Here is an 18,511-nt window from a genome sequence, read left to right on the forward strand (position 1 = left end):
CTAAGTGGCTGGTCTACTGCTGCCTCAGACAGTTAGTTTTTTTGCTTTATTGTGTGACTTCTGTGTTTAAAAACATTAGTTAGGATTCATCAAAGTGACACAATAACACAAACAAACAAACAGATTGAGGCAGCGGCAGACAAACAACTCCCACGTTCTGCGAGGTAAAATCACTGTTTTTGTCAATGAAGTCTGGTTTGTTTGGAGAGAGTGAAAGTTGGCTTATATAATGGTGGTTAATAATGTATGTTTTGTGTAACACTTCTCCAAAGCTTACAGTTGTTGGACTTGTTAATCTAGAAATGGCAGTAATTTTGCCCCATTTGACATTGTTTTGTTGGTTGGTGGTTAAGGAAGCTGCACAAAATTTGCAACCCTAATACTGACTATAAATAAGTACCTCATACGACTCCATGTTTTGCTTTTTACAGTATATCTCTATTTTTTTAAACAAAAAAGAGAAACATGGCTACAGTTAAGAGCCATCATAAGTTACTATTTGTGAGCCAGTCTTCAAGGGTGTGTCCTTGCTGTCAACTGTGGTAGGAAGGGTCCATCTTGCTGATGTTTACATGAGCACAGCAGGTCACCCTGTGCAATCCAGTCAAATCCCTCCTGCTCTCACATGGGCGCTAATCTTCCCTGACTGCCTTCTTAGCGCAACCACTAGTCACCCTTCCTCTCTTTCACTCCTCCGTGACACTTGCAAAAATCTTGCTCGCCTTCCTGCAGTGCATGTTTGCAAATTAAGTGTGGTTAAAATTCATATAATAGGTGCCTGCGAGATGTACGTTTAAATGTTGGTGCTAATTAAATGCAAAGCTGTCATGCAATTAATTTTATTTAAGGAAACACTAAATCCTGTTGACACTAAGTAAGTTTGCTTAGCTTTCCAGAAAATGTAAAAACAACAATTTGTGATTTCACAGAGAGTTATGTTTTGAGCTTTAGAGGTTCTTGCATGATTTTTTGTTGAACTGTGGAAAGAGTCAGGTTTGCTTTTTCTCCCTGCTTTCAGTCTTTATGGCTCTACCTCCAAACAGACATGAGAGCAGTATCTATTGTCACACTAATTCTTGACAAGTGTTATTCTCAAAGTGTCTAACTATTTGTTCAAAAGTAAGTGCTGTAATAGTATAATAGTCTCAAGTGATGAGCTTTATTAAAGCATCTATCAAATGACAAAGTGAAACAGAGAATTATCACCAGTATCTGCAGCTGCCCTTGGCTTTATAATAACCTTATGATAACCTTATAATTTGTATAGCACTTTTCTAAGCAAGAATACAATGTGCTTTACAGAACTTCATAGTGAGCTTCAGCTCATTGTGTTGCTAACATTGTTTTTGCCCACAGCACACAGCTGTTTTCAGTGAAAAAGTTCTAAAGCCCTGAAGAACACTAGCACCAAACAACAGACAGGTATACAATTAGAAAGTAGCTGGTGAGAGTCGGAAATTTATCTGAGGAGTTGGTGGAGACCAAAGACAGAGATAAAAGGAGAGTGAACGTTGCGCTCAGACTTGCCAGTTGGCCAGAGACACGACTCCAAATAAACATGATGTGGCTCCGTTTCTTGCCGATGAGTAAATAAATGGAAGCCCTGTGGAAATAGCCAATGGGAGCCCCCTCTGCCTGAAATGGCCTCCGATTGGCCAAAGTCTCTTGTCAAAAACAGAGCCAAAGAGGATGTGCAGAAGTCTAGTTTTCTCCTGCAAAACGTGAATAACAACCCGCTGAAAGATTGTGGAATTTTTGCCCGGTGATGCTAAAATAAACTGCCTACTCCACGTTTAGCTCACAGTACAAATAAAGAATATATTTTGAGACTTTGTACTGTGTCACACCCAGAGGCAAGAAGCTTTATAAGGAATCATATGATAGTGTATGTACGCCAACTGCAGACAAAATAACGTTAACTGAAATGAAACAGAATTAATCAGTTTCTGTTTTGTGTCTTGAATCGATGCGTCTCTGTTGCCTCCTCCCCGTCATCTCTCCGCTCTTCCCTCCACCCAGCCCTCCATCACAGACTGACTGACTGAGGACACTGATTTAATTCCTGGAATGATGTTGTCAAACTGTCGTCCTGAAACAGACTTGCATAACCAGACAATTGGAGGGAAAATGGGTCATGTGGGAAAACAGTTGTTTTTGAGCCTACTGGCATGGTTTCTGAACAATATGTCCACACACACACACACACAAACACGCACACACACGTCGTATTCAGTTGTTTTCTCTGCAGTTGTCTCAATGCACAGGTGCCGCTTGTTTTTGCAGATGTCAGTCATGTGTACATGTTTTCTTATAGAAGAGGTGGTGGTGTTATTTTGTTGCCGCTGCTCAGGTTACAGGTACAAATCAATAGAACATTCATCCTCCTCTTCATTTATAAATACATTTACTTGTTCCCCTGATGCACTAATCCCCACGAGGAGTAGACTTTTAGAAAGAAATTACTGAAATAATGTGCATAAATTAGCTGCATACATTAATCCCCACAGACTCTAAGAAAAAATGTCCACATAGGGAGGTTGATAGAGTCAAAAGCGAGGCTTATAGCACACTGTGTGGTCCAGAATATATAAGGTGCAGGATTCTTATGTAACATTCGAAGTTAATGTTTTTGTTTACCCTCCCAAAGTCACTGAAAACACAGTATCCTCACACAATCCACCCATGAAGCCCCCGTGCAAGAAAAACATCATAAATGTGACCCCGGTGGCTGCGCGAGCTTCTGCCCCCGGAGGATGTTGCCTCTGCCAATGCAGCTCTGAATGGTGGAGCGCAGATTAAGGCAGAACAGTAGTGTTGAGGTTATCACGCTCACACGACCAAAATAGACGCAGAGCGGGTGAGACAGCGGGCAAGGCAGCTACGCTCGCGGTGCAGTGTGATGTGCTTTGGTGGGAGAACGGGAGAATACTGCTGACGGACACGGAAATGATGGAAAACAGAGCGGATGAGATCCTGCGGGAAAGAGCTGCTGGGGCAGGAAAAAAAAAAAGTCTTTATTTTAACCGGTGATTGACGGTGAAATGAATGCACTGATTGATCGGTTGGTGGCTGCTAATCCAGTTAAGAACAGTATCACCACACCTACAGTCTATTTATATCCCAAAATTAAAAACACATTCACCTGAATCTGTGATATTTGAGTCCTAACTGTGAGCAGTATTTAATGAGGAAGCATCTGGGCTACATTTAATCTTTTAATTGAATGTTATTTAACAACTTTCTTATTTTTGTTTATTTATTTATACGTTTTAGTCTGATATGTATCTTCTCTTATCATTTCCTTTTAATACCCTACTTTTTATTTCTTGTTTTTCACTTTAATGCATCTCCTCTCCTCTCTGTTTTACTATTTTATCATGTGCTCTTTACCTTTTATTTACCTTATATCTATATTTGCTTGTAGTTTATTTAAAAGTAACTGCCCCAAATAAAAAACAAGAGATAAAAAGCGACTTTAGCTTACCAAAAAAATGAAACAAGTCCCCCATACATCATTCATTTTCTAAGCTGGATTGCAAAAGACAGACATTAAAAGAAATGCAAATGCATAACACTTCAATGTGTGATTCCCAATTAGTTACAGTACAGTTCAGTTCTTTGTGGCTTATTACTTGCAGTAACTGCAAATACTTTCTTGTCTTTGGAGGAAAAACTGAGTGCTTCTTTGATTGTAATAACTTAAAATGTAAATGTAATAAAATTAATGAGCAGCACAGAAGATGGCAGATACTTTCATGGGTTGGGAGGCATTTAATTCATTAATTTATGTTTTATATTTAAGGAAACTAATTCACAAACAGGCGGAATATTTTTGATTATCTTTTGTTTTCTCACTGATAGCTCAGTGATCAGTTAAAAGCAAAAATGGAAACTTTTTTCCTCCACATTTACCCATAAATGCTACTGTTAATGACTCTGTAATTGCCACATTTACTCGAATAAATGTACTTAATTACATTCAGTTAAATAAATGTAGTGAAGTAAAAAAGTAGAGTATTACCTTCTGAAATGTTGTAGAGTATAAGTAGCATAAATTTGATATCCTTAGTTAAGTACAAGTCCTTCAAAAGTACTAATATAAACATACTTTGTGACATTGAACCACTAGATCGCTACTTGTTTTCTGCCTGTGTAAAGACCCCATTGATCACCACCTGCCTTTTAATTAAGTCTCTGCCTACAAATTACTGTTGGGCCTCATTACCTAAATGTACTGCAGCTCGGAGCTGAAGACCCAGAGCTTTTTATGCAGAGAAGGAAGTTTGTTAAACAGCTTTAGTGAGGCACGGAGAGAACCGAGTTACATGTCTGAAAATATGTCCTGTTTTCTTTATTCTTTCTCCTTCTGGTCGGTATTGTAGACAGATTTGCAGACTGATTAGCTTCTCAGAGCACGCAGTACGCTGCCTGAAGCCCTGAAATAATGCCAACTCTATTTATGTTTATTTATTGCTGACGTATACATATATCAACATGATTACGCATAGAGCATCGCAGACATGTGAATTGTAATTACTTCCAGCAAGCTGCTTTTCTTTGGGGGAGAAAATGGCAGTGGAAGTCTATTTCCAGCGTAGATAAAATAGTCCATACTTTGCTTTATATGCTAAGACATACATTGTCTGTGTCTGTTTTTTGTTACTTTATTTTAATAGCCAGCAACTTTTTTTTTTGTCTATAAAAGACGAGAGACAGAGGAAGACAACATGCGAGCCGCTAAATCCCAGTGAATTCCCATTACATGATAATATGATTTTTCAAATCCAAGTTCGACTGTAATTTTGTGATTAAGCAAAACCAAGAGAGATCCAAAAGGAGATTTACAAGACGATGTTAAGCGGGAGAATTCCAGATTTTCCTGGAAGCAGTTTTGTCATCCTTCAATGTAATAGCCAGTGGTGGATTTAATCCCCTCAAATTAGTCCCTCGCTAATCCTCACTAACCTCAAACAGAGGTCACTCATGTCCAATTTGAAGATGCATAAAGAACACTTTGTAATTGCGTGTTTGGGGCCCACAGCTTGATGATGAGTAATTCTCCTGCATGCTCTTTTCTCTGCACATCAGATTCAAAAAGTCACTGTACAGAACATACATCAACCTGACAGTTTTCATACTGTAGCACACGCAGCCTGACATTAAAAATCAGCACCTTCCACGTCGATTTTCTGAGCGATTTTTTTCAGTCGTGATGTAACCGTCCTCCATGAGGTGGCATTGATGGACACTGTGGTGCCTGCAGTGTTATAAACCCCACTAACAGAAGTTTATTTGTGCATGCAAACACTAAATACCTCCCAGGTTGACATACAAGTCCTCATCTACTCCTCTCTATTGCACCGTACTGTTGAATGGATGAGGACCTGCCAAATGTGACTGAGCGTCGTGCTGGCTCGACACGACCGGCGTGTGACCTTGTGTTGCTATCACATCACATCTTGGCTTTGTCTCCTCCGTATTAGAGGATTATGCTGACCTATGCCCCGGTCCCCGGTCAAATTTAAGCTTGATGCACTTAATTCTAAGCCTATATTTTGCCAATGCCAGCCGGGTTTATTGGCGGTGTTTCTGGCTCTCAGTCAGTGCCACCTATTTACTGTAGTCATGCAGATGATGAGAGCGTATATGTCTTTCCTGTGGACATAACTTGGTCACCTGCCTTCCTCTCATGACGTGAGCAGGTGGTTTCAGATTTTCATAGGACCCTTATCAAACAATGACACATGTGCACAATCATGCAAAGTCACAAACGCTGCACCAAGGACGTAGATGAGTTGGATTGGACTACATCAACACAAACAACAGTATCACAGCCTCAAAGCTGATGAAGGAACAGCACACAGCATGTAAAAAGAATCTTCTTGCATGAGAGAACGGTGTAAGCTTGTACCAGCTTTGCTCACATCCTCTTGAAAATACACAGAGAGTGCAGGCTGGTACCGCAACCAATGAGAAGCCAGGAATCCTCTTGGAAAAGCGTTCGCTCACCTATTTTAACTGGCAGCTGACAAGCTTTGTGTCATCCCATCCATAAAGATTTTGTTCGTCTCCAAGTCCAGGGTGTGGATGCTCTGCATTCATATGCTCTTGCTGCTTCACAAGTTTTTTACAAAGCTAAAACAAGTAGTTGATTAATCGATCAACAGAAAAGTTGGCAACACGTCATTCTGCAGGTCCCCAATTTCATGGTAAGTAGGTGGTAATTAGTGAGAAATGTGTTTGATATTAATATTAAATTGCACCTAAATTAATCTAACATTCACCCATAAATTTGTAAATTTGAAGTAAATGGGGAAATTTTGAGATCATTTCAAAGATATTTCAAATATGTCACTTGCTTTTTTTTATACCACCTACTTACTATGACATTAGGTACATGTAAAAGTGTTACCACAAAACACACTGGCATGTTCTACTTTCCAGTTGTGAGGTTTAACTGCCTGTCCTCCGTTTTATATAAGTGTAGATTTAATGTCTTTGGATTGTGGACTGTTGGTCGGCAATTTTACAGGTGTAAGTTGCCGAATAGTTTCGTGTGGTTCTTTGCTGCAGGTAGAGGTAACAGGAAAAATGACCTTTTTCACGACAGCCGTATTGGTGAAATAGCAGGGTGAACCCGGGTGTTATCAATGATACTAATAAAGGTCCTGCTCCATTTAGTGTAGCAGAGCATTTCCAGTGAGCCAACACAATAGCAGCACCCTGACCCTGCTTGACCTGAATGGAATGGAACCATAATTACTATCATTGGCAACACCTGTATTTAACCCACCATTTCATGTCAAAATGGCTGCTGTGAAAAAGTCCTGTTACTTTTCAGTGTATTTCTCGTGCCGGGGTTACATTTTCAAGCATGAAGCATGAGGAGGACGTTTCTTTTACTTGAAAGATTTTGGTAAAAAGGTCCAAACATGCTGTTGGCTGCTTTTATTTTTAGATCTGGCTTGATTTCCTTTATTTTACATGTTGAACAAAACAATGGCCGGCCTATATTTTAATCCTCTCCAATCAAGTGCAGCACACGGCCGTTGCCCTCGCTGTGCCCTCCATGCAACTCATGAAAAAAAATGTATAGGATCTTTAGCTCTGACGACACAAATCCTGAGCCTGACACACAATAGGAGCCGCTCTCCACCACAGGAGCTCCGGCCCTGAGTATGAATAACCTTCATTTCCTTCAGTGAGTCAGACAGCAGACCTGAACTTATAAACTCTCTCTATCCTGAACCCCCAGTCTAACATCACTGTTTCTGAGGCCCTTTACTGTGTGTGACTAATGTATTTATTAGCATAAGAAGGTTCAAAGAGGTTGGATGCATGTAATGGTTTTTAAATTGCACGGAGCAGTTGCACATATTCTTTGGACTGAGTGAAAAAAGCGATCCATTTTTCTGAGTTTGATCTAAATTGTTTTCTGCCCTGTGTTAGGAATTGAAAAGCAGGTGGGGAAAAAGGATTTTGCTGGGATAATAGTTCTAAATTCCTTCATTTTATTCTAGCGGGTGGAAAAAAAAAATAGATGGGTGAAAAAAATAAATGGGCTCGGAAAGAAAGATAAATAAATGGTTGAAAAAAATATTGTGGTTTGGGGAAAACATGTTGTGTGATGTAAGGTAGTTACTCATTCCCAGGAAAGTTAAGCTCATAAAATTGCTAATAAAATAAACAACGGGAAGTGCAACCAGTAAATGTAAAGTTACTAAAGTTATAATATTAATGTATAGAAGACCTTTCCATTAATTACTTCTGTAACATTCTCTTAGCTGTTTCTTCTCCCTTTGGTTTTGACCTGGAAGTTGAAGTGATTTCTTTCCACTTGAAATATATTTTGGGAGAAAATGCAGAAGTTTTATGTGGGAATGCAAATTGTTTTGAGGGAACACCAAAGTTTTGCAAGGGAGCATAAAAGTTTTGCAAGAGAACACAAAAGGTTGCAAAGGAAAGCAAAAGTTTCTCTTGAAGAAAGTATTTTAGTAGAATAATTTTTGCCTCTTTTTTTTGGCTCCCATGGGGGCTAAGCATTATTGGGGGAAAAAAGTTTTGCCAGGTGAAAAAAAAAACAAAAAACATTTTGCCAGGTTATTTTAAAGTTGCTTTTTAGTTATAAAGTTGTTTTTTTCATCTATGTAAAGGTTAAAAAAGTTTTTTGTGGCTAATTTTTTTTAAAGTGTTTGTTGTTGTAATACACATTTCGGCCACTACGAGTTGAAGTGCATCACTATCCCATGTTCTTAACAGAACTAAAAACAAAAACAAATAATCTTTTCTCCCAGGTGAGTTTAAATTTTTACCCCGCACTCCAAACAGATATGTTAGCAAGTATGTAGCATTACTGTCATGTCTTACTTTTGGCTAGAAATGCACTTTAATTGGTGCTAAATTGCTGTTAGCATAAAAAAAAACATGAATTCACAGATTTAATAGAAGTAACTTAGAAATATTATCCTGGCTAAACCTTTTATTAACCTGGTCTTAAGTCATAAACACAGGATAGAGAAGATTTTAGATCAGATTTAAAATACGGCTCTCCACATTTCTTTCTCCCAGTTGCCTCTCAGGGCTTCAGTATATTTCAGCAGCACTGTTTCAAATAGTTAAAATCCACCCTCATATATCCGAACTACATCACAGTGAAGGTTATACTGTATAATCCTGTGACCTGCCCAGTGATCTACACCTGGAGCTTCTATTATTAAGAACTCTATTAATAGACCACTACCTCGTGGCTGCCAGCTGCCGTAAGCAGACTTTTCAACGCCGGTGCCCCTGAAATACAAACCCAAACAAATCCCACATTGTGTTAATGAGTTTCTACATCTTTCCTCTCTGGCCCTCGGTGACTCAGCGTGACCCAGAGGTCGCAGAGGCTTCCCAGCAAAGTGAAACGCTCCCTGGGAATTTGTAAAACCTCTCTGCAACCTTCACATGCGTCACCTCATCACTTTCAAAAGCCAAAAGCGCCCAGACTCTCTCTTCTGTTGTGGTTTTTTTTTTTTTCAGTTATGCATTAGTTGAAAGAGGGAAGTGCAGACAAGCAGTTGAACCTCTTCTATTTCTGCCTGGTGTGAGTCATTTAAAATTCAAAGAGGGGCCAAAGTGCGACTTTCTGCTTTCCTGTCTGGTTGCAATACCACTAATGTGTACCTTTATTAGTACCTTTATCTCTGTTTGTCTGTGTTTTTGCCTCGCTCTGTTGTTCTCTCCCATTATGTCATCAAACTAGACACACAGAGAGCAGGAGAGAGACTTCTGCTAAATTAAGAATAAAGATGTAGGCAGCAGAAGAAGAGATACTGGGTGCATTGAGACAGCCGTCCTGTAAGCTAGTGGCTAATTTTAGCCTGTCAGGGCAGTGCACTGTATCTCCCTGTGGATGAGTTGAACCATAGAGGGATCTGAGCATCAGCTCAGCCTCTTGTTCTCTCATCTGTTCTGTTCTGTGTGTGGACACTGTCCTTTGTGCAGAAAGGTTACAGGACAGTCACAATAGGCCGGGGTGGAGAGACGTGGATTCAAAGAGCTTTTTTAAACACCTGGGGTTTTTTACGGGGAGGGGGTGTTTAACAGCAGATTTGTTTTTTTGCCAACACAAGACAAAACTGGTGCAGAATTATGCCAGAAGTCTGTGCTCAGGCTCTTTTTCTGGGGTGATTGCAATCTGTGAGAAGAGGAAGTAAGTAGTGTTTGCAATTTTGTCAAAAGTGGTGAGAGCTTTTCCAAATTCTAAAGTATACATGCCAGAAAAAAGCAAAAATAGAACAGGAGGGAAGAATAAAAGGCAAACAACATCAAAATAAAGAGTGGACCTGGAGTTAAACAGAGTAAAAGATGCTATTAGAAAATAGAAACATTCAATGTAACAAACAGAGTTGGGAAGGTTTTGAAATGTGAAGGTTACAGACTATTAGTATTACTGTTAATCAGTAATGTAAGTATTTTTCATTACTTCTAATGTATTGCATTTGATTACTTTTGATAACTTTTCTCTCTGATGTTCTAAAGTAATTCAATAATTAGAGCCTTTCTCTGATTTCATAATTTCCAGCACTGACAGGTCGTTCTTGTCCGACCATGACAGAGTCGTCTAGAGTGATGTGCACTGATTTAATTGGCAGAAGAAAGGCGGAGCAAGTTCAAACGAGAGAGCCAATCAAAAACATCACCGTCTCTACGTGGAGGCAGCACCTTATAAACCATCCTAACCTCTTTGATGGTGTTGCACTCAACTTCTTCCCAACAGCCTTGCTGACCCTTGTTGTACTGGAAATACGCCAAAAGAAGACAATCCCACACAGGGAAAAGATGCAAAGCAACAGAATGAATGAATGAATGATAAAAATATACACCATTTTTGTTTATTCAAGTTAATTAAACTTAAAATTTCTAGTATTTACTTTTAGAACTTATAAACACAAGTTCTTTTTTGGACTTGAAATGATGAGTTGAATGAAAGTAAAGTACAGACTTCAATCAAGTCACTAAATTAAATTTCTAAAGAAACATGATCAGCATATTAGAAGAATTCCCAGCATGCATTGTTTGAGAGTTCAAACTCTCCCGAGGACTTCCTTTTTCTTAGCTTGAAGACAATATATGAGATAACTTGCTGTTTTTCATTAATAACTTTAAGATACCTAATTTTTTGCTTGTTTTCACAATAATGAAAACATGTTTTCTCAAGTGCATTTAATTTCATATGAAGTTCATTTGACTAAAAAAGTTGATTTGTTTTGAATCATTATTTTAAGACAGCTTGTACACTAACTTTTTAAAATTAAAACAAGTAGTTTATTTTTACAGCGTAACATTTTGAGTAGTAAGTTATTCAAATACAATATTTCAAGAGATCATGATTGAATGTACATCCATATTATTGTGTGACTTCAACTTCTACGCTTTTTTTATTTGCATCATTTACAATTTTGAACTTTATTTAGGCTTTTATCGATAGTGTAGAAAAACTTTGCTGAAACAAAAAGTTAACAATTTCTCACTTTTTTTTTTAACCTTGTGAGGCCCAATTAAATCATCATTACACTTACGATAAGTAGAATGGGCAGTTGGTAGAAAATGGAAACCCATCAACTTAAAAATAGACACTAATTACCTGAAATATTTCATTCAACAAATTGGCAAATGGGGGCAGGTTTATTATGCAAATCCCACCAATCAGAAACCACCCATTTTTATTCCCATATTTAACTTTTTTTAGAAGGAGAAATTGAGCCTCAGTGTGCAGGCGATTATGGAATAACTAACCTGGAAAGGAGTAATGGGTTTCTCACACTAATGAGAAAGTCTGAATTAGTGCCACAGCCAACCGGGCGTGAGTCAATTCTCCTCGCCCAGATCCCGTGTAAATGAAACCGCCTCACACTGCAGACATGCTTACTCACCCTGCTGATGGCTCTCTGTTCTGAAACATCCTGCTCTGATTAAATAGCCACACCGGCAGTAACACTTGCCCCAGCTCAGGGTGTTCAGGCACACGTACGGGCTGATTATTCCAGAGCTCTTCATCATTCAGTATTTCATTCACCTCACCTGCTCTGCATTACCTGCTCTCTGCTGTATGTGGATTTCCTCCACTGGTGGTCAGTTTGTTTTGGAAAGCAGCCATGTTGAATTATGCAGCTCAACATCTGTGAGATACACACATACACAGGCTCACACACACACACACACCGGCGGCAACTGAATTCTCTGGTGGCCAAACAGGCACACCATGCCCTCCACTTCAAAGGTGACTTTGTACTTTTGTGAACGTTTTAAGTACCTTTTTAATCTTTCTTTTTTGAAAAACTGTTTTGTATCTCTGAAATACCAATGCATGTGATGTTTCAGAGACACTAAGGCCGGGTTGCACCAGCAAGGACTAAGTTTTAAGCCACCTATATTCCTATAGGCTAACAAGGCAAACAAAATTTTTAGCTAGCTAGCAAATAATATAATGCAGTTTAAAAAAAAAATTAGCTATCGATCAAACAATACAGTGTTACACTTTCTATTTAGCTATCAAGCAAACAACGTAACCTGTTGTTTACTCTTTAGTAAGCTAGGACACAATATCATGTTTTGGTTACTTTTTAGTGTGCTAGCAAACAATATTTCATTTTCTATTTAGCTATTTAGCAAACAATATAACATTTTGTTTACTTTTTAGCAAGCTAGCAAATGTAATGTTATGGTTAATTTTTAGTGAGCTAGCAAACGATGCAATAGTTCATTTTCTGTTTAGCTAGCTAGCAAACAATGTAATGTTTTATTTACTTTTTAGTGTGCTTAGCAAACAAAGCAACATTTTGTTTATTTTTTAAGTAGTAAGCGAACAATGCAACATTTTGCTAAGTAATATGGAGCAGGAAGTTAGCCACTTGATCACTAACCTTGGATTCACTAAACCAAGATTATTTTAATTGTGCAACAGAGCTCTGCTTAATTTTCAGTCTGAACCTAGATTTGCTAAACTATGGTTAGAACTAATCTTAGATTAAATTATTCTTTGTTGGTGCCACCCAGTCCATCATCTAAATCCAAACCCCCGTCTGTGTCTGACTGTCTAAGTTGTATCACGATATATTTCCACACAACAAATGTGATACTGAAAAGGTCTAAGTGAGGTCTCTCTGTGTCTCTCCTTCTCGTTGGCAGATTTTCCATATGACCTATGACCTGGCCAGTGCAGTGGTAAGAATATTTAATTTGATAGGGATGATGCTGCTTCTGTGTCACTGGGATGGCTGTCTCCAGTATCTGGTGCCTCTCCTACAAGACTTTCCCCCTGACTGCTGGGTGTCCCTAAACGGTATGGTTGTAAGTATTACACACTTTTCTCTTTTGTTTGTTATTTTGGCATGAATTGTGCAAATATAAACTGTATATACAGTAAGTGTCAGTGCCACTGAACACAGCTTTTCCAATTGACCGTTCACTAAACCTCTCATTAGCCTCTATTGCTCCGTCTGTCAAGATTTCTATCTGCCCACTTGGTTTTTAAGTTAACAGTAAAATAATGGAAAATAATGGAAAATAATGGAAATGATGGAAAATAATGACTATTTCAAATCTTAACTCGTAACAGCTGCTGTAACGGAGGATTATTTGTCTTAGAATATGGAACATAAACCTCAGTAAAATGCTTTATGCTTTATGTTGAGTTACAGTAAGCTGTAGCGTCTGTATTAAAATATAATATTGCAAGAGAAAGAAGATTTTATGATAAAGACAAACCACTGTGTTTAGCAAACATAATGTTTTCCCAGGTAACATTGGCTGGGGTAGCAACCGTGTGCAGTAGTCGCCCAAATCCAATAAAGAGCCGGACAGAGATGCTAACGTTACCCTAAAAAATGGTAGCAACCAGGACCAGCTTCCATGAAGCTGAGAAATAGTACACAGTGGTTGTGAACAGACCTAAGCTATAGGCAATCATTTAAGCTTTCCTCATACTTTTACTGTTGTGTTTATGGTTTTGGAAAGGCAAACTCCAAACTCAAAATTCTTAAAACTTCAGCATACAAAGAAATCCAAATCTTGACACGCTTGCCATGCCTGAGTTTGCTGAGCCTTGCGAACAGCTCAGAGGAAGGGTTTAACGAACGGTCAATTTATATTTATGCTTTATAGGAGTACTTTATGTAGCTACAGTTGTAGAAAAGTTCATTGCGGTGGAGGGGTTAAGAGAAGAGAAGAAGAGGAGCGGCGAAGTTTGATCATTTTTAACAACAATCACAGTTTGGCCTGAGTTTGAATTATGGTGAAATATTTGGAGAAAATGATGAAAAACTGTCTGTCAGTTGTTTTAGATCTGCACATATTAAAGCAGATAATTAAACCAGGAAAAATGAAAGAAATCTATGCAGATGAAGCAGATTACCTCTCTGTGTGCAGGTGTATTCCTGCATCATGTGACCAGAAAAAGACGCCTGTAGTTTATAAACCTTTCTCATCAACGCCGTTTTCATCGCTGCTCCTGACTAAACGTTGATCATTCAAAGCTCACAGCTCCCTGCTTCAAGCCTCATGTTGTAGCACCGTTCTTTCTGCTGCACCGTTGTACACAGAACACACACACACAGGAAAACAAAATGACTTTTAGTTTTACAAAAAAAAAAAAAAAAAAACGGTCCACCCTTTTTTTTCTCGTCACTCTGCTGCTTGCAGCCACGGTGGCGAACAGACTCTGCTAGCGCTTCCTCTCTCCCGCCGTCCAGTGTGAACGCCGCTTCGGCTGACAGCGCTGTCACCAACGATGCAGGAAACACACTCTGCAGCGGACTTTAATTAAAACACACACTTTTTATTTCTTCCACAGTGTGATAATGGGATGTTTGCACATCGGGGGCTGATTGTGTTTGATGCCAGTGAAAGCACTAAAATGCGTCTTGCAGGTACAAACGATGGGGCGGCTGCTCTGCACAGGACTGCAGCATAATCGGACAGACGATTGAATAATTTCGTATTTCTCATTATTACAGGAGCATTGTAGCAGAGAGCGGAGATAAAAAGCAGGAACCACTAACAGATAAATAAACAGCCTAAAATAAAGAAGCTGAACAGCTGGACAGTTGAATTGTGGAGACAGGCTTGGTCTTGTTCTCTCTTGGTGTTTTGTTTTGATATAGTAACAGATTCATTTGGAGCAGGAGTCTGTCTATAAATAAGAATTGCAGCCACATTTCATCATTTCATCGGGGACATTGTTGCAGGTAGATTATTGCTCTGCAGTCTGCCAACCTACAAAGAAGGAAAGTTTAAAGAGGCAGTTTTTATAACCAAAGATGAGACGATACTGCTGGTTCTGTATCAGTAATGTGCTGCAGTTTATGTTTTTTGTATTATGGGAAAGTAGGAAAGTTAAAAACTGTTATCCTTGGATGTCTAGTTTTGTAGTATTTATAGCATTACAAATCACCCTTTTTCTAAACTTTTTTTTTTGGTTTATTATTTATTCAACATTTTTTGCTCATACTTGGTTTCTTCACAAACTAAACTGGTTTCCATGCTGAGAACTGGTTAGTTTGAAGGGATGGGAAGAAGTATTGTCATTCTTTTTTTTTTTTTTTTTTCGATTCCTGAATTGATATTATGAATAAATAAATAAAGAGTTCTTAGTCCATTAGCTTGATGCTAACACATCTTGTGTGGTATTAATATATATCACACTTTCTCTAAACTTTTTTTTGGACTTTTTGTGTTGTTTACTTGCTTTGTTTTGTTTGTTTTGTTTTGTTTTTAACTCATGATAAACTAAACAGATTTCCATACTAAATTTGGTTTGTAGTGGTGAGAGGAAAAAAAAAAAAAGATTCTTGTCAGTATTGTGATTATTTTTTTTCTTAAAGCTCCTGAATCAATTTTTGATGGATCAGTTTCATAAATATATAAATAACTAGCACTTAGTGTGTTAGCTCAGTGCTAACACATAAGAGGAAATACCATAACCACGCTAACAACAAATAAGCATTGTGATCGTGGTAATATTTTCTTAACAGGTCCATTTTACTTAACATAAAACAACATGTGCGCTCAGACTTTCAGGCACACTGTATATTCTTTTCTGCTGTGTGGAAACAAACTAATAGACGCCACATTACAAACTCAGTCTGCCACTGTGGCTTCAACACTCCTCACTGACGAGCTACAGCAACCTCGGAGGGTCAAAAGTCAAACTATAAATTCCCATTAGGTTTAAAAGTACAGCCAATACAGGCAGCTCAGTGTAGCAGTTTATTTAAAAACGTATTTTATTTGCTACTTTTATATGCAGTATAGTGATGATGCTGCTGAAACTGAACTCAAAGACCGACTGACGTGCTTAAAAAGCAAATAAAAATGCTAAGAAATCATAACATCGAATCGCAATACTAAAAAATCGCAATATATTGAATCAGCACTTGTGTGCACTTTCTTCCACTGCTGTCTTTTTCTGTCTTTCCCCCGCCCTCTCCCTCTCTGAGTGGGGGTCAAACGGACCACGGCTGCTCCTCTCCGAGCGACTCGATCGTGCAGAAGTGTGCGCGGGCCTCCTGGGCAGCGCTGATTGTAAATGATCGCCTGAGGAACTCTCCTGCCTTCTCATCTCCCTCTCCCCCGACAAACATTTCTGTACTCCACATGCATGCTGACTCCTCAGAGGCATCGGACTTGGGGTGCAAATGTCGGCTTTCGTCAACATCACAGCCCTGCGCCCCGGCTCTTATTTTGTACATTGAGGCAACGAGATGCCCAAGTGAGCCCAATATCAACTAGCATGTGTTATTCACCCAAACAGACATTATCCATGTCTGTTTGCACCAAAATTAATTTGCAGTGATATAATTTTCCACAAAACTGTCAAAATTCATCCTTGCTAATGGTTATGTACACAAAACTGGGCAAACAGCTCCTTCATTTACTGCAACACTGCAGTTTTTATTAACTTTGGAGTCATATTTCACACTAAGCTTAATTATAGACATGTGCTGCTCCTCTTGCTCAGAATGAATCAGATATATTCCCCTTCTTACATGCAAATCAATACGAAGTGGGACTTATTAAGAGGATAATTTGGCAGCCCCTTTGTGCAGCAGGAAATCTACGGCCATAACTGGGCCTCTGAAACAAAAAGCTAATACACTGCAGGATACCTCCTGAAAGATTATAGGTGAGTTATAACGGACGATTAATCTAAATTCTCTCTCCTCGGGAAGATGAAACTGTGGAGTAATTTGCATTCACTCTGTAAAAACAACATTACAGAGACGTCTCCCGGCTCTTCACAGATAGATATAAGGTTTCCAGTGACATGTTCTGACTGCAGCCGCTTGTCTGCACACGAGTACGCCCACCTATATATAGAACCTCACAGAGTTTGTCTGTGCACGACTCTAAAAGGCACAACGATGCTTTCGGATCTCAGCAGTTTCTCAGACATCAAAACTTTGGAAAGGAAGGCAAATACTTGACCACATGGAATCTCAATGCTGAGAATAATAAAATAAGATATAAAACATCCGTGCTTTTAATGCAAGTGCACATGGGAAATGTAGTTCACATTTTGTTGCACAGAAAGCAGACAGTGATCTAAAATAATGGTAACATTTTAATTTAATCCTGACACACTTTAATTTTTCAGATTGCTTTCTGTATTGATTTCCGCTCAGTTTTTGTGATGACTGAACACTCGCATCAGACGCAAGTATGCAGAACCATCTTTTCTCAAGATGCACAATTAATCAATAACGTAACAAGTAAGTAATGCTTGGTTGCAGCCCTGTAATTAAGACATATTGGAGGTGAAATCTTAATATATGTGATTGGTGCTGTAGGATGTCAGCTCGTGAGCAGCGAACATAGTGTTACCGACTGTGATGTGGTAGAATGAGCAATTTGTGGAATCTCTTCCCTGTGGATCCTCGCAGGAGCGGGAGGCCTACGCGCTGACTGCGGACCGGCAAATCCAAAGTGAAAAGCCCTGCCCCACACGTGGGATTCCTCCTCTCACACCATCACAATGCATTAGCGTTCATCAGCTAAAAAAATCCAGATAAGATATCGCCCCGTCTATTTACTGCAGGTATAAATACATAATGTGATCTTCGAGGCCCGTCAGGAGAGGGACTGTCAGGTGAACGTTGTCTTCAGAGGTCGTGTCTCTCTGCCGCGTTTGCTCAGGAGTGACTGCTTCAAATTCAGATTGCGTCATGTTTTTTTTTTTTTTTTTCCTGTGGTCGGTTCGGTACTTTGTGTCTCCAGCTGTGAGAAGAAGAGTGGGGCCAACGAGGACTGCAGATACTGCTGAGTGGTGCAGTACAGGGTGTAGGACTGTTATCTTCTTGACTAATGGCCTGAGAGTAGCTTCTTACTCTTTAGAGGCTGCATTTACTTAATCACCAGATGAGATAGCGCCGCTGTCGCTGCGTTGGATCGGCCGAGAGGGGTGACGGGGTGTCGCTTTTGTCTGCGTGCTCGGTGTGAAGATATGTGTTCGGGAGCATGCAGGAACATATGCGTTCTGTGCGCCTGCTGCTCTTGTCCCAGCTGGTTTTAAGAGGCAGGCAGCTGAGGATTCATGTCTCAGAGAGGTCATGGGGGCAGGCGGACAGACAGATACTGTAGGTGGACAACAAAAAGAAGAAAGGCCCAGGCAACCCATGCATAACCACCCTCTCTGGCCTCTTTTATCCCTGGACCACCCACAATTCTCCCATCTCTTTCTACTCCAACCCCTGAATGAGTCATTTCACAGCCGCGCTCAGTCCAGAGTTTATGAATTAATCAAACTTTCTTTCCTCTCTCTCTCTCAACAAGATGAAAATGCAAGATTGCTTTTACCCTGATGCGAACAGCTTGTTTTTGTGGCTCTCCTGGTGAATTATTTGGTGCAGAGAATGGTTGAAATGTGTGTTATTTACCCGAGTCCAGGTTTTTTTTTTCCTCAGTTCACCACCACACTTAACTCCTATATCAGCCCACCACACATTTTAATGCCTTTCTTCATCATCTGTGA

At 39.4% G+C, this 18,511-nt stretch overlaps 1 protein-coding gene across 1 annotated transcript in view; it reads left to right on the forward strand.

Moving 5' to 3' along the window:
* hcn1 (hyperpolarization activated cyclic nucleotide-gated potassium channel 1) overlaps positions 1-18,511 on the forward strand; it is a 100,723-nt gene that overhangs the window by 30,529 nt on the left and 51,683 nt on the right. The window contains exon 3 of the mRNA XM_084745879.1: positions 12,673-12,834. Within this exon, the coding sequence (XP_084602005.1) occupies positions 12,673-12,834 (162 nt within the window). The remainder of the gene's footprint in view (positions 1-12,672; positions 12,835-18,511) is intronic.

This window comes from Lutjanus erythropterus, chromosome 20 (assembly GCF_056507025.1).
Source record: "Lutjanus erythropterus isolate fLutEry1 chromosome 20, fLutEry1.hap2, whole genome shotgun sequence".
Classification (NCBI taxonomy): domain Eukaryota; kingdom Metazoa; phylum Chordata; class Actinopteri; order Lutjaniformes; family Lutjanidae; genus Lutjanus; species Lutjanus erythropterus.